This window comes from Gastrolobium bilobum, unplaced genomic scaffold (assembly GCF_033153095.1).
Source record: "Gastrolobium bilobum isolate Gb01-03AN ecotype WA unplaced genomic scaffold, APGP_CSIRO_Gbil_v1 utg25398, whole genome shotgun sequence".
Taxonomy (NCBI): Eukaryota; Viridiplantae; Streptophyta; class Magnoliopsida; order Fabales; family Fabaceae; genus Gastrolobium; species Gastrolobium bilobum.
In genome coordinates this window covers 196,974-220,269 of record NW_026897820.1, presented here as the reverse complement: position 1 = coordinate 220,269, position 23,296 = coordinate 196,974, and the positions used below count along the sequence as shown (strand labels likewise).

Here is a 23,296-nt window from a genome sequence, read left to right as displayed (position 1 = left end):
TTCATGTCCGACTTTTAATGGATTAGTCGAGTAATTAATGAATTGATAGATAAATTTAAATATCAAATGGTGAGCTTGAGGCAATGGTAAAATTATTTCTCTATAATTAAAAAGTCACGAGTTCAAATATGAAAATTGTGTACAAGGATTGTTTTTATCTCACCCTCAGTTTAATGGGAAGTAATTCTTATTTTTTTTAGATAAATTTAGTAAGTTACTAGTTGTGATAAAACAGACAATTCCATAATAAAGCAATGAACAGTAAATTATTCACCCCGTATCAACCTCTTCTGATTTCGCGTTTTCACCATTTTATAAATAAGAAATCTCGGGGACATGTGAAAGTTCACTGATTGATGGATGAAGTATCATATTTTGCTCCAATGGACTATAGCAATAGATACGCCACATGCAACCATTAGAATCAAGAATGAAGATGCCATAACATCATGACACCATACTGTATTAATTCCCTTGAAAATGAACTACTAACACTTCGAAAGCAATAATATGCTGGTATTGTCGGGTATTGGCCATACCCACATCAAGTGCTTTGCAACAAGAAGGTACAGACAGACAGAAAACGAGATTCATGAGGATTATGTCTTCACCAATTATTCAAACCTGCATCAAAACATACTAACCCCAATTTGTATTTGTCTCAAGTCTTGACCATGGGTGCTTATGCCTCAAATCCAGGCTGCCCCTGCCCCTGCCGCAACAAAAGAAAGAAGGATTTGGCTTCCAAGTGACTTGTCCAACGAATTGTGCTTATTAGTTATCTTAAGACGTAAGCCATTCATAGAGATTTTCTCAATAAACACCAAAATCTATTGAACGATTTACACATCCGGCGGCTTAAAGTTATTGCCAAGTAAGGAATGTGTGACTCAGATTCCAAACAATCAAAAATTATTTGCAATGTACAGGGAATTTTGAAATCAGCTCTTCAGTGAAAATGCTCCTTCTAACAAATTAAAAAGGTTCAAAACTGTAGTTGTCAATATAGGTTTATTTCCCATTGACTTCAACATGTTTAGAAGAAAATAAAACAAACAAGAGGCCAAATATGCAAGCAAGTGTTTAAGATTCTCAATTCTTCCGAGCCAACGCTGCAGCAATGCCACCAACTATAAGTCCTACAGCTGTTGCAGTAATGCCAATTCCTATAACACCGTCTGCATTGATACACACGAAATTTGCAATTCCTTTAGTTAATGCTAAGATTACTTGATAAAGGCCCAAAAAACAAGTCAGTTACTACCTTTAGCAATTCTATCTTCGACTATTTTCTTGAGGGACAGTGCCTGCCTCCAATCAGGTGCAATCTACAAGAATGAAAGGGCCAAACAAAAGGAAGAGAGAGACAACTTGACTGAATCATTCATGTTAGACCATGGATGTAAACATAGTGTTTCAAATAGGCCATGGTGGCCAAATTTCAATATGATTATAATAGAGTTTAAATTTGACCCATTGTTCGTGTAAAAATCTCCAAAGCTATCAGTATTCAAGAAAGTGTAACAGCATTGTACTGATAAGATTTTTCACAAATAATATGATGTCCTTAATAGTTAACCATATAAAATGATGATTTGGCAATGGAAAGCAGGAAAATAGAGTTCCTACTAACTATCTATGAGATATAAGTGAGAAAGACAGACCTCCAAACATTGGTCGACAAGCTCTCGACTCCTACCATATTCATTACTCCGGTAATATCCAACAGCCAGAAGATAAAGCTTCTCTCTTTGATGCAAAGGACTTCTATCATTGCCCAAAGAAGCTGCAAATCATAATTAAGGACGTACAATGTTAACCATGCATATAATGTAATTCAATATCGAGGATGTCTGTGAAAGGTCTATATAACAAAGCCATAGAAAGAATTGAACTCAGCAGCGTGAGCTGTTCAGGCTAACCTTTTTCTAAAATAAAACTTAAAATGCTAAAATATGCACCCATATAATAGAAGAAATCTGTTCTGCACTGCTCAAGGCAGTGAAACCATGAAACAATATTTTCAGTGGTATTTATATGGAGTGAACAGAAATAGCTGTAGGGAATTTGAGATATTTTTAAGGCCCAGTTCAATATGTGCCTTGCAAATGCTAGTTTAGTAAATTCACCATCATAAATTAAAGTTTCCTAATAATCACAATAGACCCCATGGCAACTTTACCGGCCCAATCAATAGTTGCCTTGCATATGCTATTTTGGAATATTTCCAATTCTCCATTCAGACTGGCAGAATAATGAAACAACTCACAATGAACACATACATTACATTAGTTGTGCAATAATGGGCAGAACAATCCGAGGTAGCAGTCATATGTGAGAGAATGAAAATGATTAAGATTAATACATTATACCGTCGAGATGTCATGAAATCACAAGGATAGAGAAGATGGGCCGCATTTCAGATGAATAAACTCAATTAATGAAAAGCATAAAAGAAATAAAATGTCTTCTAAACCACAGTAGCTTTACAGATTCATCAGGATAGAAACTGAACATAAAACTGATTTTGAAACATTAGAGAAACAGAGAGTACGAGTGTGCGTCCGGCTTGTATTTTGTTTCCATTTTCTTTTGATATGTTTTCCCTAATAATTACAAAAACATTACACTGTGTTCACTTTGTCTCCTATTTTCAAGAATTTGCAAAGGAAATGGTGAAAACAAACCAAACGCACCCCAATTGTTTCTCAAGTGTTCATAAAAGGCCAGAGCCAAAATGCTGAACGATAAATATTAACTCTATATAAAGAAATAGTTTATTAAAAGCAGATCACAATGTTTCCTACTTTCAAGCATGGCTATCCCGCGCTGAATATCTTCTTTTAGCCTCGAATGAACAAGTGCCCACGACAACCTCATTATGCTCTCATTCTTCCGCTCCTCAGAGTCACCATTAGAAGCCTCAGCAACTTCCCTCTCACAGCCCTTCAAATATATAAAAATTATCAAGACTGAAGGAAGCAATGCAAATAGCATTAAAGACTACACCCAGTGCAAGCCAGTTCATTACAGCAAACAAAATAGCTAATCGATGGTAACAAGTCAAACAATGTCTCCAAAGCTCCCATTACTGCCACAATTGTTTACCCAGAGAATTACCAATAGAATTTTCTCCACTTTTTCCACTCAGTTTGCAATTTTATTTTCTTTTTCCTTTTCCAAATCTGGTTATGAAAGGTAGGGCACAAATAAAAGAAAAGGTTCCCTAAACGCATATAATCCGCCAAAAAAAAATAAAAAATTTTCAAGGAAATGTTTAGAACAAAATATCGATTTAACGAATCCCATGAAAGGTTAACGTAAAACAAATCAACCACAAATCGAATCAATTAGTTCATGTTTGGGTGATATCATGATTCAAAAGAAAACTAGGGTTTTCAAATACAGAAAAAAGAAAAACATGGATTTGAGATTGACGGAAGAAGGAAAATGGAAATGAAGGGAGATTACAGCGATGACGTCACGGTCACACCACGGGATCTGCTCGCCGCCGGAGAAGAAGTTTCCGATGGACTCGAAGAAGCTTCCGATCTTAGCGTCCATTTGCGATTGTAGTATTCGACGGTGACTCCACAGAGTTAATATTTATAGGTTTGGGGTTTTTGGAAATTCGCACCCTTTAAACAATTTTTTTTTTTCACTTTTTGGTAGGTTTAAGAAGAGTTACGTTGTAAGAAAATTGACTGTGTAATGTTATACAGATTCATTTTGGGTGCTATAGTTTTTTTTTTTTTTGCTTCAAAAAATGTGGACCCCACAAAATATTATATGTGTAAGAAACTTTTTTGTGTCAAGTTAAATGATGAATGCAAACCCCTTGATAATATGGGACCAATTATTCTTCTTTTCTTTTGTAAGTGTAAAATGAATAATAATTCTCTTGTTTCTGAAAAATAAATTGAGAAAAAAAAGTTTCTCATTTGGAAGGATAGTTATTTTAATTAAAATTAGTATTTTCGTTATTTAAAATTTAACTTAAAAAAAAATCACGGCATAATTTTTATTATGTATTTTTTTTCACTTAAAATGACATAATTCTATAGTTATTATAAATAGTGTCGTAAACGTCCCACATTGTATATATGTCTTTGTATCTCTCAATGTTGTCAAACTCGAGTTTCTACATAGAAACGGAAAGGGGTGATAGAAACGTAAAACGTAGAAACGACACGAAACGTAAAATTTCTAGTTTCTACTACTTAAGGTCAAGATACAAAACTATATATGCATGTAAAAAAAAATATAACATAATGACCATGTATATTGAGCCACTTATCTATCTAAAAAGAAAAATTATTTTTGATTACCAAGTATCAAAATATAAACAATGATAACTAACAAGCAATAGATAACCAATCTGCTCCAACTGCTTCATATACTGTACAGATTTTGGATCATCGCTCAGCAGGATATAATTCCACTTCTTTCAATGCACATAATGATCCAAAAACACAAAACGATTCTCATAGCATAACTTATAATAGAATTGCAGCTTTATAAGACATAATAATAAAAGATATATATCCAAACAAAAAAATATCAAGATACTGTGCATATGATTTGGAGAAAACGAAAATTGGTTTTTTTATTAATTTCTTTTTTAGTAAATCTTTTTTTAAAATTTTTTCCTTTTAAGTAAAAAGGGTCAAAACGATAAAAGTGGAAGTTTTTACTGTTTTTACACTACGTTTTTACAAGTTTTTATGAAGGACCATTTTTACTTGTTATTTAACATGCACCACTCTAGTTATCAACTTTGCAATTTCTCGTTTCAATATTATTCATATATTAATAATCAACATTAGAAAATTAAGTATGTTATTTAAAATAAAAAATTAAACATTTCAGGTTTTAAGTTTAGAAGTCGCTTGCATTGATTTACTCTCCTTACGTTTTAAATTTAAGTGATTGTTTTAATAATGGTGTATAACGCAAATTGTTGTTAGAAGGAACAACAAATATTTGATTTTTAACTCCCTACAGAAAAAAAAAAAAAAAAAAAAAAAAATCTGGATGCGCCCCTTATTAGAATCACGCACAAAGCTCAAAACAAACAATTGGTTTCCTTTTCCTTCTCCCTCATCTTACTTCATCTCCACCACTTCCTCAATCCAATAACACAGAAAATTACCATTCATCGTGCCAACAAGATGGACTCATTGAGCCACACCATGGTAATAATAACCTCATTAACATTCAACACACCAAATCTTTTTCAAAACCACTAAAAGACCCAGAAACCCCGTTATCACTTTTACCACCATGCTATTGGAATTTGTTAACACCAAACCCCCAAAGAATCTATGCTTATTACTTCATCCATCCTTAACAGTTTACCCAATTATTCAATTAGTACCAATGAAGCTAATTATTTATTCAACGGATAAAAGATGTTACTTGTCCTACCTCCCTCTAGGACAGACCAAAGAAGTAACCACTTGCATATTTTCAGGCATCCCCTACTCTTCCAATTCTCAGATAAACTTGGCACTTGGCAACCCTTTTGCCATCTTCACCCCAAGAAAGCTTGAGTTTTTCAACTACATCTTCCCCAAGAAGCTCCACTCCTTTCTCCTTTGCTACATGATATGCTGACCATGATTTGATGTAAGCCAAGAAACCATTCAAATCAATCTCTTTCTCTATCACAAACTCAAAGGGTCCTGTGTGATCATTTCCATCCACAGGCTCAAATGGAAAATCAATGCTTTTATAATTGTCATCAACCCATCTGCGAGCTGGATCAAAATAAGGGCTTCCATCAATGGAATATAATCGATCAAGGATAGCGTCTACTTCATCATTAATTCTTGGCAAAGAGTAACACCAAGCAGCGATGACTCCGTGAGGCTTCTTGAGAACCCACTTGACTTGTTCGTAGAAGATTGGTAGGTCAAAATAGTGCATGGCTTGAGCAATGGTCACAAGGTCTATGGTCCCCTGAGGTGCCACCTTTTGTTCAAGCTCGGCCATGGTCATGGTTGAAGAGGTATGTTGGTAACGCACATTAAGTAGCTTGGCTGCAAATTCAAGTTGCTTATCACTAGCATCCGTGGCTATGACATTCTTGTATATTGCAGCTAACTGTAATTACAAATTAATTTTCATCACAGCAAAAGCATTGAATACAAGTTCAAATAAGCTCAGCAAGATACAAATATAAATTTTAACTATAATTTTAAATTAATTATTAAATTCATCATTCTTACCGGGGAAAAGTGTTTATAATTTTAAATAACATAGACTTAGGTCATTTTAAGAGAGAGATAGACACAAAATAATATTTTTTTTTATTTAAAATTTAAATTCAAAAAACCATCCACTTTCTCTCTCCCATGATTTCTATTTTTGGTGTCTATCTCTCTTCTGAAATGACATAACTTATGTCATTTAAAATAACAAACATCAAACCTTTCTTATAATACATGTTTAAATGTAGGGTTCACTTTTTCTGTTTTTAATGTAAATAACATTTAGTCTAAAACAACATCGTTTTAGAATGAAAATTAGAGTATTTTTATAATTATAATTTATTTTAGAGTTATAATAGTCTTTCTCATTATAATTTTTTAATTCAAAACGACATCGTTTTAGAAGTCGTAAATAAGTTATCTACCAACATTAAAGCCTTAAATCTAAAAGAAGAAATTAAGTTGAATTTTTTGTATACTATCCATAGATTCGTGGATTACTCCACTAATCTGGTTCGAATCTGGTAAAAACACATGGATAATAGAACTCTCCATAACAAATTTTATATGTTATCCTAAACATTAGAAGTTGAGAGTACTGAAAAGCTGAAATTGTGATGAAAGAGAAGGTACAGATATAGCAGCTTGGCCGGTTCCGGTGCCGACGTCCCAAGCAAGTTGGTGAGAGGGTGTCTTTGAAGCAATGAATTGAAAGAGCTGCGGCGGATAACTTGGCCTTCCTTCTGCATATTGCTGTGCCAGATAACTTGGCCTTCCTTCAACGTAATGCTTTCCCTGCTTCGCAAATTGCTCTGCCATCTCTCTTTTTCCTTTTCTACTTTCCTTTTTCTTATAGAATCCAATTTCTAAATGCGTTATTTTATAAAACAAAAATGGAAATAATGACTGACATATACCATGACGTCATGAAAACTTTTGCTTTTGGGTGTCCAAAACCAATTTCGATTTCGATTATTCTATTTTAAGTAAAACTGTAAAAGGTCTTGGTGGTAACATTCTTCGGAACTCGTGTTCTTATAAATATGCAATATGGACGAGGAGTTTCAAATGAAATTTTGGAACAGTGGACAAAGTGTTACTTTGGAAAAAAAATACTTTAATAGTAAATTTTGTCAAAATATCATGTGGTATATTTCGCTACTCTGTGTAATAAAATATGTGTAAATAATTCGCTACACGGTGTAGCAAAATATGTCACGTCAGAACAATAAATGCCATGTGTCAGACAGGGAGAATTTCGCTACACCGTGTAGTGTAGCGAAATTCTCCCTGTCTGACACATGGCATTTTTGGTTCTGCGCATTCTGACGCGGCATATTTCGCTATACCGTATAGCGAATTATTTATACACATATTTTGCTATACAATATAACGAAATATGTCACGTGCCATTTTAAAAAAATTTATTATTTACATGACATTTTGATGTCTTTTTGTTTTTCAATAGTGTCACTTTGACCACTGTTCCTGAAATTTTCAACTTAAAGGGATAATTAACACACTTTTCAAGACATGCCCGATTAACACTCAGAGGGTCAATAAAAGTTTCTACACTTTACTCAATTCGTGTTGGACTGTTGGTCAATTCAAAATATAAGCTGAGTGGGTATAGAAAGTGTATTCCGATCAGCTTATTAAATGCGATTGGAGCATCCATTCGGTGGGAATATTAAGTTACCGGGTCAGTGGTTAGACGGATGGGTTATTGATCACATTGATTGACCGAATATATATAAAAATATAAAAATATATATAAATTTAAACATATAAATTTAATTACATTTTTCATATTTAAAATAAATTAAACAAGGTTTATTAAATAAGCTAAAAAACAAGAAGCATAAATAAATAAAAATACATATTATTATTTTGTCAATTTAAATTACAACTTAAAATTTTTATAAACATATCTCTCAATGATGTTGAACTTATATTTTTCAAATTCAACTACATTAAAAATGATATATGTTACATTCTCTTAATTTATTATTCCGAAAATTACTTCAGTATTGAAAGCTGAAATTTGAGGTAATTGTGTAAGAGCATACTAGCAAATAAAATTACAAAATATTTTTAAAATGAGTTCTACATTTTTTTTTTTTGACAAGATGAAACAATTTTGATTTTTTAATTTTTTTTTAAATGCATGACCTGACCGGGTCATCGATTTCGACCGGGTTGATGGATGACCGGTCCAATGCTTGACCCAAACCGGTCCGATGACCGGTTCGACGGGTTCCGGGTCAGGTGGGATTTTACAATTATGATTCGGATAAAGCATTCTTTTAAGGGATTTATAATTCGAGAATTGAAATCTTCCTACACACTCTTCGATTTTTGTGCTAACGTGGGTTCTATATATACTTTTTTTTAATATATAGGTCCCACATATTTTTTATCTCTACAACATAAGATTTCAATTCTCTTGTAATTTGAGAATTATAAAACCCTTCTTTTAATATTGGTGGGTAAAAGAATTCTTCATTAAATTTGATTAGATAAATTTTTTTAAACTAATGCAATCAAACATGTTATTGATATTGACGGAACTAGTCACATATCCGAACGACAGTAGAGGTGTTCGCGGTCTGGATTGGATCAGGTTTGCAAGCAAAAATCATCTGATCCAATACTTTCGGTTTGATCATGTAATCATCCTTTCGGTTTGGATTTTTTTTTCAAATCCAATCCAATTTCTTTTTGTTTGGAATGGATTGATTTTTGATTTTTTGAAAAGCCTAAAATTTGTTTGATGATTATTGTGCCAATAACATCTTTTGTGTGTATTGGTTTTGTAAAGTTTTTTTTTTTTAATACAAGAGCATCAGTTAACAATAATCTAACTTTTTTTTGGGCAATGAGATATGAAACTCTACACAGACGAAATTTTGCTAAAGGAGTGTGACTAGGTTTTTTCTTGAGTTCTTGAGTTTAATTGATGGGCTAATGGGTCTTGGGTTTAGAATATTTTTGGTTATGATTGAGGAAAGGCCCAAGTAGGTAAACAAGAATTAATATATTGGGCCGGTTTTCACCAGCCAAACAAAAAATCGTTCCAATCCAATTAAAATTTGTGGTTTTTTTTAATTTTCAATTTTCGATTATTCGTTTTTCGATTTGGTCACTGCGGTTTGGATCGGTTGATGAACACCCTTAGACGACACTGATATCATGTCAGCGCCACATAGACAATCTGTTACCATAAAACTTCGAAATGATATAATTTTTAACTTGGGTATCCAAGGCCACAATGAAGAATTTTCTTGGCTAGTGCATTAAATTCTAGCTTTCTCCAATCTCCATCAGTATATTCAGCAATGAGCTTGGGAATAATTTTTTGGTTTTCAACTTTCTTTATGCTCTGGAAGTCTCCGTTTTCAGCCACGTTCCAAACTTGGAAATTGTTAGCTTTGATGCAAATCTCCATCATGTTCTTCAAGTAATTACAGAACTTTCCTTCAAAAAGAGGGTCTTTGTGTGGAGAATCAATCCTTGATGATTTCCATCAAGTCCATGTTGGGATCTACTCTTCAGGAGTTACCTGCACAGATAAGAGAACACAACCCTAGTACTAATTTTTGGTCCCAGATAAACTCAAGAGGGGGTGAATTGAGTTTATTAAAAAATTTGCAATTTAAAAACACATGCTACTAAAGTAAAATAAAAAATAAAGGGAAAAGTGACACAATTATTTTAACGTGGAAAAAACTCCAACTAGAGGGGAAAAACCCACAACCCCAATTTGGATACCTCTATCCAATTGAGATACAAATCCACTATCGATCAATTTAAAGTACAAGAATAGACTATATTCTACCTTTATGCAAGAATTAACATGAAACCTTACTTGAGGTTTCCGGAATCCTATCCCTAGGATTATCACGAAGTTTAATCAAAGACTTTCTGAAGCCAAATGACTCCCGTCTTTATTCAGAACAAATAAAAACTGACTTATTTCTAAGCCACGATCTTTTTCTAGGTCAAGAAGAACATATTCTAATCAAAGACTCTCTGTAACACCCCAAATTCTGACAATTTATAATAGCATAAATAAATTCAATATTTTATAAATAACAGCGGAAGTTCAAAATAATCGAATTTGGGAAGTGTTACCGCCGCACCTGTACAGGGACAAGTGCAAGGCTAACTCTATACATTCAAATCAAAATCTAAGACTACAATTTTTTTTTATACATAATATTTATGACAGCTAGAAATCCTGAGTCGTATCCTCACTGCCTACTGCTAGCCCGATTCCTTGCCACCTGATTTATTGAAAATCTGCTCCCCCGCAGCCGCAGGATCATTGCAGTCAAACAATCACAAACAGTCAGCAAAGCTGGTAATCCCAATCAAAATACAAAAATTAATAAATAAATAAATAGAACTCATAATAATTAAATCAAGTAATATAACTCAAAAATTCAAATCAAGTATCAACTCGTTATTAATTATATTAATCTTTATTTAGTCCATTTATTGTATTTAGTAAGGGTAATTTATCAACTAACATATTCAGCACAACATTAATCATAATATTACATAAATGGTAATATTCACAACTCAATGACATTCATCATAATCAAATCAAATAACATTTCATTATTAATCATGTTTAAGTTCATTGTACTTAGTGGGAAGAGAACCATGGTAGACCCGGGAAACCCTGCCAGTCTACCCCGTGACCCGGGAAAAAACCACTGTTACCAGCCACGTATAATCAAAATTGGCCATAATCAATTCACATCTTCCTAGTGTGCACACCTCTTCCCAAAGTTGCTACTAGTATCCCGGGAAACCCTGCCAGACACCACTTTGGAAAGAACGGATATAATCTTTTTCACATCAGTTTCACATCGGAGGCATAAAGCCCAAAAGTTGTGTTCATCACCTTGGGAGGTACCATCCCAAAGCTATCCTCCCACCATTAATTTATTACAAACACACACAATCAGGAAAGATTCAATCATAATTATTTATTCTTTAAGTATTATCATCTCTAAATGAGTTACTCAAGGGCATTATAATTTTCCAAAGTATCATAATTGAAACAACTATTATCATAAATTCTCGAATTTATATAACAATTCAAATCTTCAACATCTATCATAGTAAAATCCAAATCTGATCATCATAATAACTTTCCAATTTATTCAAGGATATGATAATTCAAATCTTCAACAGTCATCACAGTAAAATCCAAATCGGATCATTATCATAACTTTCCAATTTATTCAAGGATATGATAATTCAAATCTTCAACATTCATCACAGTAAAATCCAAATCCGATCCTCATCATAACTTTCCAATTTATTCAAGGATATAATAATTCAAATCTTCAACATTCATCATAGAAAAATCTAAATCCAATCATCGTCATTCAAATAATCCCATCACATCAATTATCATAGTTATTAATAATATAAATATTTAAATTCAATCATTAAAACACATATTTGGAAATTTTTTCTTAAAGAGTAGTATAATTCCATAATTTTCATAATTATTCAATAAGATCCATATATTGCACATGAATTAAAAGTTTATATCATATATTGCACATAATCATAATTTCTGAAATAATAAAATTTTCCAAAAATATTCTAATTATCATATGTAGTAATTTAAATTTAAAAAAAACAAATACCTATATATATAGAAATGTTCATACCAAACTATTAAGAACATCTACGGATTACATATAAGGATTATGCCCAAATTTCATATAATAGAGATAACCTAAACACCTAAGGATTCAGATTACATCCAAGTTTTATATAAAAGAAATAACCTACGAATAGGATTACATATACCGAAATTCATATCAATATAATCTATGACTCTCTAGGGATAAGGATTACTATTAATAAACTTCAAACAAAATTATAACCTAAGGATTAGGATTACACATATCAAACATATAACTACCTAAAGATTAGGATTACACACAATAAAAATTTCATACACAACGAATCTACAACCACCTAGAGATTAGGATTACCTGGTCTCCGTTTTCGCTAACTTCTAGAAGAAAAGAGTAATTTGGGGCAGAGAACCGGTTGGTAACCAGAAGAGTATAAAATAAATTAAACTAAGTTTTTGAACTAAGAAGAGAGAATAGTAGAGGAGAAATGTTGAAGAGTGAATTGGTTTGGTTAGGCTAGACCTCTATTCATAGTTGAAGTTTAGGGCTTACACATTACTGACTCAATGCTGACTCATCATATCTAAACAATTTATGTTTGTTGACTCATCATATCTAAACAAATTACTAATCAAACATAAATACATAAATCATCAATCAATTAATAAATCAATTAATCATAATTTATCATCTAATATATATATATATATATATATATAATTATATATTATCACATAAATAAAATAATATTACTATTATTATCTTACCTCTTATTATTTTAACTATTAATAACTCATTAATTAAAAATATTAAATACCAATATTATTAATTACAAAAATACTAAATATCATTATTATCCAAAAATATTTATTATTATATTATTATTATTATTATTATTTTATTAAAAGAAAATATGGGTGTATTACACTCTCCGAAGACAAACGACTCTCGTCTCTATTTGCAATGAACAAAGACCGACTTATTTCTAAGCCACGATCTTTTCCAAGGTCAAGAAGAAAATCCAATTAAAATTGATTGTCTTACACGTTTCTAAATAATAAGCAAATAAGTACAAATAAAATCTAAGTGATGAGCTCAATAAATAGGTTCATGACTTTGGTTCCCAAATTGTTTTGAATGTGCCTTAAGAAGAAATACTCATAATATGTTCAATGCGCTCTTTCTCTCGAATACTCACAATTTTTTTCTCTCTTGAATGCTCAAAAAACTTTTTTTCTCTTGAAAGCTCAAAAAAAGAATTCTCTTGAAATTTTACAAATATTTTTCTTGACTGTTCACCCACTCTCGAGAAAAGCTCCAAGTATGGTATATATAGATTTTTTTTGAAAATAAAATCCTAAAGAAAAATATAAAGATTATCATGATTTTTAAGAAAACTTTCAAAAATATCTTTTTGAAAATAAAATCTAAATATTCAAATTAATTTTCCAAAAATATATAAAATCAAATCAAATATTTAAAAAAAATTAATCTAAAATTAATTTTTTCGTTTTCAAATCAAAAATAAAATCTTAAAAATCTATTTGGATTAAAAATAAATTTTCTTTTCATAGCTTCCAAAACTTTAAAGATTCTAACCTAAGGTACGATCAGGATTCACCTCATTCAACTATTACATGAAATATAAGATTTTATCTTACAACTTCGATCTTCACAATTTCATGACAAAATAAAATGTTAAATACTTTTGCTTCACTTATTTATTATCATCAAAACTAGATAAGGTGTGGAACTCAACACTATGTACTTATACATTTATCAAAAGTAAAATAAATGAAAATTGTGTGACATTAATCGTGACAGAGTGAGTAAAATAAATATCTTAGGGGGTGTTTGGTACAGGAGAAATTTTTTTTTATTAGAAACAAAAATTTGCTCAGAATATGTTGGGAAGCATTTTTTGCTGGGTAAGTTAAAAAATGTGTTTGGTAGGCCAAAATTTTTTCGAAAAAATTGGATGAATTTTACTGATGTTATGTCCATGATAAAATTTTACTCTTGGTTCATGTGTAAAAAAATTAAATGGGAAAAAAATTTGTCCAACCCCTTTTTAACTCTTCCTTCTACCAAACATGGCCATATATTTTTACCTACCCTTTTTTTCCAGTCAATTTATTTTTTACCTCCTACCAAGTGAATATTTTTTTCCAACCTCCACAATACACTCAAATATTTTTGTGTAATGTTGCGGATCTAGCAAGTGTACTAGTCGTACAAGTAATAAAATGATGAGTAAAGATCGTTCCCACGAGGATTTGTGTCAAGCACCGACTAACCATATGTATTTGAGTTGAATCAACCAAAAGATCATTGATTGCTTGATTTCTTGTCACCAGAAATAAAGTTGAATTGCATAAAATTAAGATTTGATAAAACAAATAAAATGTACTTATAATTTAAACAAGTAGTCAGATGTCATTTTCCCTCAAACATGAATTTATAGATGAACCAATTTCCATTATGAATTATCTACTATGTGATGTTGATCAACCTTTTTCTTATCATCTCAAGATGTAATCTCTTACTACCCTGATAGACACATTAATCAGAAACCCCAATCCCTTGGTGATTCATTTCTTAATACATGCATTAATTACTAAGGTCTTAAGAACACATCAGAATCCTAGCATCAATCCCTTGACTACTAGAACACTAATGATGAAGTTGTCAAAAATAGAGAAACAATGTAAACATGTATGTTCTACACTATTCCTCAACATGAAGAATTAATCAAGACAACTCCATACAATCACATAATAGATAAAGAAAACATCTAATTAACCATTCATAAATTCAAACTTGAGTTCCATTGAATCAGACTACAAAGGACTCTACTCAGACATAATACAAATAATAACAAGAGAAGAAGAAGAAAGATCAAACTCCATTGTCATGATAGTTGAGTCTTCAATCTTCAAGTACAATTACATGAAAGTATACTAACTATTACAATATTAAGTCCTAAGAATTTGGAAAGTCAGAGAAAATGAGGAGTCAGATCAGATCTATGAAAGATCTGACCTGATCTCCCTTCTCCTAGTGTGATGGGGAAAGTCAGAATATCAGAGAATGGATATGAGAGAGTTGCATCTCATTTTTTTCTTATGAAGGCCCCTTGTCCTTTTATAATTTACAAATTACAACTGAAAACTGACATGGGCGCTAAAACTCTCATTTCTGGATGTTTTAGCGCTCAACCTTGACGGATGCCCAACTGCTTTTAATTGTCTTGGGCGCTAAAACGATCAGTTTTGGGCGTTTTAATGTTCAGCACCAGCATCTTTTGTGTAGCAGGGCGCTAAAACGCCCAGTTTTGGGCGTTTTAGCGCCCAACACTTAGAATTTTCCCATTCTTCAGAATCTTCTTCCTTCTCTCTTTTGCTTCTTGAGCTTCATTTTCCTACAAAAACAATGTAAATTTTCAACATAAGCTTCAGAACTTGTATTTGAGAGATTTCCAGGACATTAACCTCTTTTTCATCCATTTAATCACACAATTTGATATTAATTCATGCTTAAAAACATGAACCAAGGGTTTATCATGTAACATCGTGGAAAAAAAAATAAACCTACAAAAAAGTTTATGTCCATCATGTAAGGGGTTGTATGATTGGGCTGTGTCCTTTTGGAGGAAATCTAATCAATTTGCTGCATGTCTATGTTAATGGGTCCTATCTTGCAACATAAAAGCGTGTGGAATGTTGAAAGCCCAAAATATGCCACCTGGCCTATTTCGCAATGTTGAAGTACGCTTGTAGACGTGGCAACTCCCCTACCTCAAATGGTCATGAACAACAGCCTTTTTCTGTTTGTTCAACTCAAGCACAAAGCACTGTCGTCTTGAACTTTCTTTGTTGTATTGCATCATAGTATGGAGTATGGATGTGCTTGCTTTAAAGAAGGAAATTCTGCAAGTTATCTTTAAGAGAGGGAAGGTACACACTCCCTTACTGTTTCCACTTCCTACATTTCTACTAAAAATAAAACATGTTCAGCATGAACCACAAACTGGCTTTCATGGGCCGTGTAAGCAAAAGTATACTACATGCTAACCGAGATTCAGTCCTTTCGGAGGTAAGGTAATCAACGCCATTCCTTTCTCAAAAAATCATTTTTTTTTGTTTTTGTTTTTGGAGGGATCTGTTTACTATGAAATTTTCTTTGTTGAATTTTTTTGTGGGATCTGTCTGTTTTTTAATATAATGTTGAATGAAAAAAAAATTCATAGTCTGTCAGACAACCGAGTGATCCACCCAACCAGATTACACTAGCTGGGAACGATCCTCTACAACCGAGGATGATTCCCCCCGAAGTGGGAATCACACGGTCATTAATCACGCTCAAATCACACGGTCCTGAGTCATCCACCAGACTTAGGTTCCTGTCTCCTTAGAACTCAAGGATACAGAGGTACGAGCCTATAGAACAGATCCTGTTCAAGTAAGGTCGTACCCTCTCACCCAACGCTTCCTTATAAATATGTCTCAGTTTTGTCCAGAACTCCCGATGTGGTTTTCGTTTATGATTGATATAAAAAAGTTGTTTCCGACTGTTGTGGGCTTTCGAGATTTTCTAATGAAATTGGTGTGACTTACTTTTGAAAAGGCGGTTGACGGTCAATGGATACATTTCCTGCTACGATGTTTTCCTACATTGCAGCATTGATCCCAAATCTTTATCTTTCTTTCGAGAAAAGAAGAAGTGCATAGACACTTTGGAAGGCCCTTATTTTGTTTGATTCCATCAACAGAAGTCTATAGAATATCCTTCAGGTGGCCTGCCAGCAGGGATTATGTTTGGCGAATTAAACCGAACCATACGCAGCTGTGAATCATGGATGTGCTCTAGTGGTGCTACCCATTTCAAGCAAGGTGCATAGAAAGGTAGTAGCTAAGCTGTAAATGAAACTTTTATGTTCTCATACTTTCTTTTGCTTAACAACTATTAATTTTTGTGCAAGTAGCTTTTCCTTAGCCTTACATATTTTTATGGAAATGGTTGTTTCATAAAATGTAGGAATGGGCCGGGCACAACATATTTATAAGGGTAATGCCTAATACTCCTGCTGGTGTTGGTGAGGCAGCATCAGGTATTACCTTTCTTTAAAGAGCATATTGTGTTTTGTTCTTCAGTTAGAGTTGAGAACGTTTGCTGTGTGACTTTTTTGTATAACTTCGTAGTTGCATAATTGACTTTCTGAATTCTAAACTGTCAATTATACTTAATACTATCGCTTTTTGCTCAAGAGCTTTGGTTCAAAAGTTAATTTTGATGCCATTAGTCTATCACTTGCTTGTTGAAAACTTCTTTATATTTCTAACTACAAAATCTTACGAAAACAAATGTGATAAAATTATTATAGTCTGCTATATATTGGTTTTGTTCTTCACTTTTATGAAGAGTGGGCTTGAAAGTTGGATGCTCGAATTGCGTGGGTAAATAATCTCAATTATGAAGAGGGCTCCTTTCGTAAATTACCAGAGCAAGAATGCCTTCTCTTGCACATTATGGTAATTCTGTATCTTGTGTATTATTCGTCAAAACAATGGATATTCCTTGTTGCATTTCTTTCTTAATCAATTCACATTGTTGGCAGTTGGAGAGTTTCTTGAATAGATTAACTTAAGTTAAACTATGACAGTTATCAGCTTGGGGGGAGCTGCAACAGAAGAAGATGGAAACCTTATAGCCAAATTATTTGGGTCAATTGGCAAAATATGGAAAGCTAATGAAATTTTTTTTTAAGCAATAACTGGCCTGAGGTATGTAGATCTCATTTTCTAAAATGATGTAATAATATTTGGATATTATCTAAGAAATACACAAGAAATTTTCATTTTATCTTATAAATAAGGGCAAACCCCATTGCGCCTTGCGAAGGTAGTGGTTAGAGTTGATTGTACATGGTTTTACCCTTGTATTTTTCTAAACAAATTGTTTTTCAGACTCAAAACACATGACCTTTCATTTTGTCTTTGATAGATGGAAATTTTGTTTGAGTTAAGAGATGATGTCGTACAAAGGACAAAGGATAAGGTGTTTAAATCTAGGTCTGCTATGCTCATCCAATTGCATTAGGGACTAACGATACGGATGCAACATCTTTTGGAGAAGAAAATAGAGATTTTAGTTTTGACGACTTTTCATGTTATCCTAATGATGATGCCTTCATTGCCCCAACTGACTAAGAACCACTCTCCTATCCTCCATTACCCCCACCAAGGTAGTCCACCTTCTCATTCCCCTTTGCGATTCAAGGGTTCGCATCGAAAAACCAAGTTAGATTCGAATATAAAAAGAATTCTACCTCAATTGGTATCAGCAATCAAGCTAAAGTTCTATAAAATATTTCTATTGGCATTGTGATTATTGCTAGCAATTTTGAAAGAATATTTGACCTAATGGAGAGAAGAGAGAGATAGAAAAAAAGAGATTCCAAATTTGGATGAAGTTGATTTACTTAATACAAAAGCAAAGAAGGATTTGTTCTTGAAGATGTCAATAGATGAACGCTTGTCTTGGATAAATTTCAAGTTATGATGATTAATATGGTGATCATATAACATATTGGGCTTTGTGGAACTATATTTTTTCTATGCTTTAGTTGAAATTTGATGATTAAAGTATTTGGGTTAGTTCATACTGTCGTTTCTAATCTTAAAACCATCATATTGTCCATTTGTTCTTTTTTTATTAAAATCCTTTAAATCCAATCTTTGTCAAATCTTCATTGTAAAAAGGATCTCTTAAAAAAGTCATATAAGTTCATATTGTTCTTACAAATTTTTAAAATCCATAGGATTTTTATCCTAAAAATTTCTTTTAAAATCTTAATCCAATACATCTTTAAATCTTTTTCAAAACCACTAAAAGACCCGAAAACTCCATTATCACTTTTACCACCATGCTATTGGAATTTGTTAATACAAAATTACCAACATAAACAAAACAAAAGAAGAAGAGCTCAACTCTTTTCAGATACATTAGGACAGGTTTTCCCTCTTTGGAATTTATGCTTATTACTTCATCCATCCTTAACAGTTAACCAAATGACTCAAATAGTATAAATGAAGCTAAATTATTTAATCAATGGATAAAAGATGTTACTTGTCCTACCTCCCTCTAGGACAGACCATGGAATTAACCATTTGCATATTTTCAGACATCCCCCGATACTCTTCCAATTCTCAGATAAACTGGGTACTTAGCAATTTTTTTGGCATCTTCACCCCAAGCAAGCTTGAGTTTTTCAATTACATCTTCCCGAAGAATTTCCACTCCTTTCTCCTTTGCTGTCTGATATGCTGACCATGATGTTAAGTAAGTCAAGAAACCATCCAAATCAATCTCTCTCTCTATCACAAACTCAAAGGGTCCTGTGTGATCAGCTCCATCCACAGGCTCAAATGGAAAATCAATGTTTTTATAATTGTCATCAACCCATCTGCGTGCTGGATCCCAATAAGGCCCTGAATCAAGATAAAGTCGATCAAGGATAGCGTCTACTTCATCACTAATTCTTGGCAAATTGTAACACCAAGCAGCGATGACTCCTTGAGGCTTCTTGAGAACCCACTTGACTTGTTCATAGAAGGTTGGGAGGTCAAACCAGTGGATGGCTTGGGCAATTGTCACAACATCTACGGTCCCCTGAGGTGACACCTTTTGTTCAAGCTCGGCCATGGTCATGGTTGAAGAGGTATGTTGGTAACGCACATTAGGGAGCTTGGCTGCAAATTCAAGTTGCTTATCACTTGCATCTGTGGCTATGACATTCTTGTATATTGCAGCTAACTGTAATTACAAATTAATTTTCATCACAGCAAAAGCATTGAATACAAGTTCAAATAAACGCATCAAGATACAAATATAAATTTTAACTATAGTTTTAAATAATTATTAAATTTATCATTCTTATAAATACATGTTTAACTATCCATAGATTTGTAGATTACTCAATTAATCTGATTCGATTGGGTAAAAACATACCCAATAGATTTTAATGCGTCATAGGGATTGAAACATGAGAGTATTGAATAACTAAAATATCGCTTTACCAGTCAATTCACTCGATAAATTAAGTTGGATTTGAGGTTGTTATGGACTAGATTCATATCCTAACAATTCTATCAGTAGCAAGATTGGATAGGAATATCACAACTATATAATCTAATATCACAACTATATAATCTAGAGAGGATAAAGGGACAAGATCCCTATCCCATCAACCGGAAGATCTCAAAGTCTCAGGCCTATGAAGGATTATAGGTAATCCATATAGATAAGAGGCTAAAAATTTCAAATACACACTTTTGACCTTTTTATTATTAGTACCAACACTGCATTTGGCCGAAAGACTATTGATACTGTGCATTTGGCCATAAGACTATTATTGTGTGCAGTGATTGGAGTATTGGCTACAAGGATGTCTATCTCTAAGATATCTCTCAGCTGCATACGGTATAGATATAGTGTTCAACAGGACCGAACAGAGGTATAAATTTGTTAGATCTTGATTAAAAAAATTAATTTTAAATCTCCGTGACCCTAACTTGGTGGAAGCAATGCAAATTGTGAAGATAAGATTAAGCAGATAAACGATAACGTACAGATATTGCAGCTTGGCCGGTTCCGGTGCCGACGTCCCAAGCAAGGTGGTGTGACGGTGTCTTTGAAGCGATGAATTGAAAGAGCTGTGACGGATAACTTGGCCTTCCTTCTGCATATTGCTTTGCCTGCTTCACAAATAGCTTTGCCATCTCTCTCTCTCTGTTTGTTTTTTTTTCTTAGAGAATCCAATTTCTGAATGTATTATTTATAAATCAGAAATGGAAACAATGACTGACATATACCTAATACCATGACGTCATGGCATCTTTTGCTTTTGGGTGTACGAGACCTATTTCGATTTTTATACGGGAATGTTTGGTTGAGGAGAAATTTTTTGAATACTAAATAAATGTAATTAATAGAGAAATAGTTAGAAAGTAAGTTAGGTAGAAAAATGTAAAAAAAGTTGTTTGGTTTGAACAAATTTTACCGGGCAAATTAGGTAAGATTTATAAAATCTATGTTTGATTTTGGAATTTTTTGCAAATATAATTTTTAAGTGAGGCCCATTAGTTTAAGAAGAAGAAAAAAAATAAAAAGTGTGACACGTCTTTCAATGAGTCAGTAGGATAGAGTTTTATCTTTCATGCAACATAATAATTGTATTTTTCTTTTTTAATCAATTAATTTGCAAAGTAAAGAAAGTGATTTTTATTTATTAAGGGGGGATATTTTTATTAACAAAAAAATTCACTACCAACCCACTACTTCCATAATCACCATTGGATCAAAGAGAAAATGCTGAAAAGTTTTGAAGAGAGAGAAAATACTGATCCAATAATAATTATGGAGCTAATGGGTTGGTATTGAATTTTTTTGGTAATAAGAATATTCTCCTCTTATTTTATTTAAAATATTGTTGTTATTGTAATTTATTAACATTTTATAATAATTAAAATAATAAAATTTGTTTCATTCCATGTTTTAGTTTTTTAATTTCTACGAATCTTAGATAGCTATGTTTTGTTTGAATGTATATTAGATCTGAAAAATAAAGAAACAAACATGTAAATTCAACATGATCAAACATAAATAAAATGTCTTTTTGATTCCTAAGATAAAAAAATTGTGAGATATGTGTTAACCATACATTCATTTTGGGTTATTCTGTTTCAATAAAGAATTTAATAAATCTTTTTTATTCTGAGCTACATTGAGACGTGCAAAAGATTAATGATTTCAAAAAAATGTCTGAAGAGAAGACGTTTGGAGAGAATATCAAAGCTTTGGCGAGACAACCCTCGACGGAGCAGGAAAATGCCCTAGCTCAAAGTGTGAAAAAACTGAAAGGGCCTGGTGAGCTGAACGATTAGACAATGGATGATGAGATGCTGGATAATGAGCCAGGTGAGGGTCAAGATATGGAGGAAGATACCAACCAACTTCCAGCTTCGAGAGGGAGTCCAAATGCCTAGTATCCTACATGGATAAAGCCCTTTGTCTAAATGGAGATGAAAATGTATCTAAGAGTGATAATGAAGATTGGTTAACTAGATAAAGAAAATGAGGAGGATGAATAAGAGATGTCAGATGAAGTGTATCTAGGAGGGATTAAAGACCCTTTATGTCCACCATATGGCTTTTCGAGAAAGCAACACAAGGAAGATTGTAAAAAATGGAGGAATGCATTAATTATAAAACTGATGGTGAAGAGGATTGCCACCCGGTTCTTGGTGGCTAGACTACGAAAACTATGGAACTTAATGGGGGAGTACAAACTGGTAGAGTTGGATAATGGCTACTCATTAATCAAATTAATGACGATAGGGATTATTTCCACATTCTTCATGAAGGCGCATGGATTGTTGTAGACCATTATACCATTGTCCAAAGGTGCAGACCATTTTTTTATCCTTATGATGAGAAGGTTAAAAAACTAGTAATCTGGCTAAGTATTCCTGGCCTCCCTACCAAATTTTACACCATCCAACATCTTTGGAGGAAAGGGAATATCTTTGGAAAAACTCTAAAAGTTGATAAGGCTTCTTTCAGGAGAGAAAATGAAGGAGATTGCGACACGAATAAAGCCAAGTTTGCAAGAATATGTGTGGAAGTAGATTTGCGCAAGAGTTTTGTATCCAGATTGAAAATCTGAGATTACATACACAACGAGGAAGTCATTCCTAATGTTGGCTATGAAGGGTTACATCTCATATGCTTCTCGTGTGGGAGATATGGTCATAAAAAGAAGGCCTCCGATGGAGGTTCAGATTATAAGAAGGATAACTAGGGAGTCTCGCCTAGTGCAAGCATGTCTGGGGGCAATGTTGACACCAGGGCTGGAATCAACAAACCAGAAGCTACTGCTAATGAAGATGCAGGGATGAGAGACAAGGAAAAATTCGAGAAAAATGCATTTGGAGCTTGGATGGTTGTGAAGAGAAATGCTAAAGGCCGAAGAGCTAGACCAGTGTCGAAATGCATGGCAGAAGGAAGGAAAAAATCGGCGTTGACTCTCTCATCCCAAGGAAAAAGTTAACCAGCACCAGCCAACTACGAAGCTAGGGGGCAGGGTAGGTGAGCAATGAGACAAAGGGAAGGTAGCGGATACAAGGCTGTGTCCCAAAGAGAAAATGGAAACATGCAGCACAAGAAAAATTCATTGGAGAAAACTCTTCACGGGAAAGGAAGTTTATCATTGGCAAAAGCAAAAGTGACCAGTGAAAGTCTTAATAGTCAACAAAAGCTGGAGAGAAAAAGCAAAGGGGATTAACCTAAAATCAACTAATGAGTGGGACCTTCGAACAACACCACAATAGTTGAAAGAGAAGTGGAAATGAAGGAGGC

General features: G+C 33.1%; 3 protein-coding genes and 1 non-coding gene across 4 annotated transcripts; all 4 read right to left on the bottom strand.

Moving 5' to 3' along the window:
* Positions 1–859: 859 nt before the first annotated feature.
* LOC133310633 (mitochondrial fission 1 protein A) lies at positions 860–3,601 on the bottom strand. The gene is made up of 5 exons (XM_061511596.1): positions 3,472–3,601; positions 2,808–2,946; positions 1,665–1,786; positions 1,265–1,328; positions 860–1,178 (listed from the first exon to the last, which is right to left on the bottom strand). The coding sequence occupies exons 1-5, from the start codon at positions 3,562–3,564 to the stop codon at positions 1,093–1,095; spliced, it is 504 nt and encodes a 167-aa protein (XP_061367580.1). The 5' UTR covers positions 3,565–3,601; the 3' UTR covers positions 860–1,092.
* A 1,435-nt stretch (positions 3,602–5,036) lies between these two features.
* Positions 5,037–7,048, bottom strand: LOC133310636 (uncharacterized). The gene is made up of 2 exons (XM_061511599.1): positions 6,846–7,048; positions 5,037–6,105 (listed from the first exon to the last, which is right to left on the bottom strand). The coding sequence occupies exons 1-2, from the start codon at positions 7,029–7,031 to the stop codon at positions 5,470–5,472; spliced, it is 822 nt and encodes a 273-aa protein (XP_061367583.1). The 5' UTR covers positions 7,032–7,048; the 3' UTR covers positions 5,037–5,469.
* A 9,077-nt stretch (positions 7,049–16,125) lies between these two features.
* Positions 16,126–16,349, bottom strand: LOC133310643 (small nucleolar RNA U3). The gene has a single exon (XR_009751477.1). It is a non-coding gene; the product is annotated as a small nucleolar RNA U3 (small nucleolar RNA).
* A 2,423-nt stretch (positions 16,350–18,772) lies between these two features.
* Positions 18,773–20,696, bottom strand: LOC133310631 (uncharacterized). The gene is made up of 2 exons (XM_061511592.1): positions 20,509–20,696; positions 18,773–19,693 (listed from the first exon to the last, which is right to left on the bottom strand). Exons 1-2 carry the CDS (start codon positions 20,656–20,658, stop codon positions 19,058–19,060), a joined length of 786 nt encoding a protein of 261 aa, XP_061367576.1. The 5' UTR covers positions 20,659–20,696; the 3' UTR covers positions 18,773–19,057.
* Between the last annotated feature and the right edge of the window lie 2,600 nt (positions 20,697–23,296).

Excerpts from the sequence above, each read along its gene's own strand:
- LOC133310633 (XM_061511596.1), bottom strand. The coding sequence starts at position 3,564 with ATGGACGCTAAGATCGGAAGCTTCTTCGAGTCCATCGGAAACTTCTTC. Across the intron at positions 1,787-2,807 it reads CGGGATAGCCATGCTTGAAA|CTTCTTTGGGCAATGATAGA; the intron begins GTAGGAAACATT and ends TATGATTTGCAG. Across the intron at positions 1,329-1,664 it reads TTGTCGACCAATGTTTGGAG|ATTGCACCTGATTGGAGGCA; the intron begins GTCTGTCTTTCT and ends TCATTCTTGTAG.
- LOC133310636 (XM_061511599.1), bottom strand. The coding sequence starts at position 7,031 with ATGGCAGAGCAATTTGCGAAGCAGGGAAAGCATTACGTTGAAGGAAGG. Across the intron at positions 6,106-6,845 it reads CCGGCCAAGCTGCTATATCT|TTAGCTGCAATATACAAGAA; the intron begins GTACCTTCTCTT and ends TTGTAATTACAG.
- LOC133310631 (XM_061511592.1), bottom strand. The coding sequence starts at position 20,658 with ATGGCAAAGCTATTTGTGAAGCAGGCAAAGCAATATGCAGAAGGAAGG. Across the intron at positions 19,694-20,508 it reads CCGGCCAAGCTGCAATATCT|TTAGCTGCAATATACAAGAA; the intron begins GTACGTTATCGT and ends TTGTAATTACAG.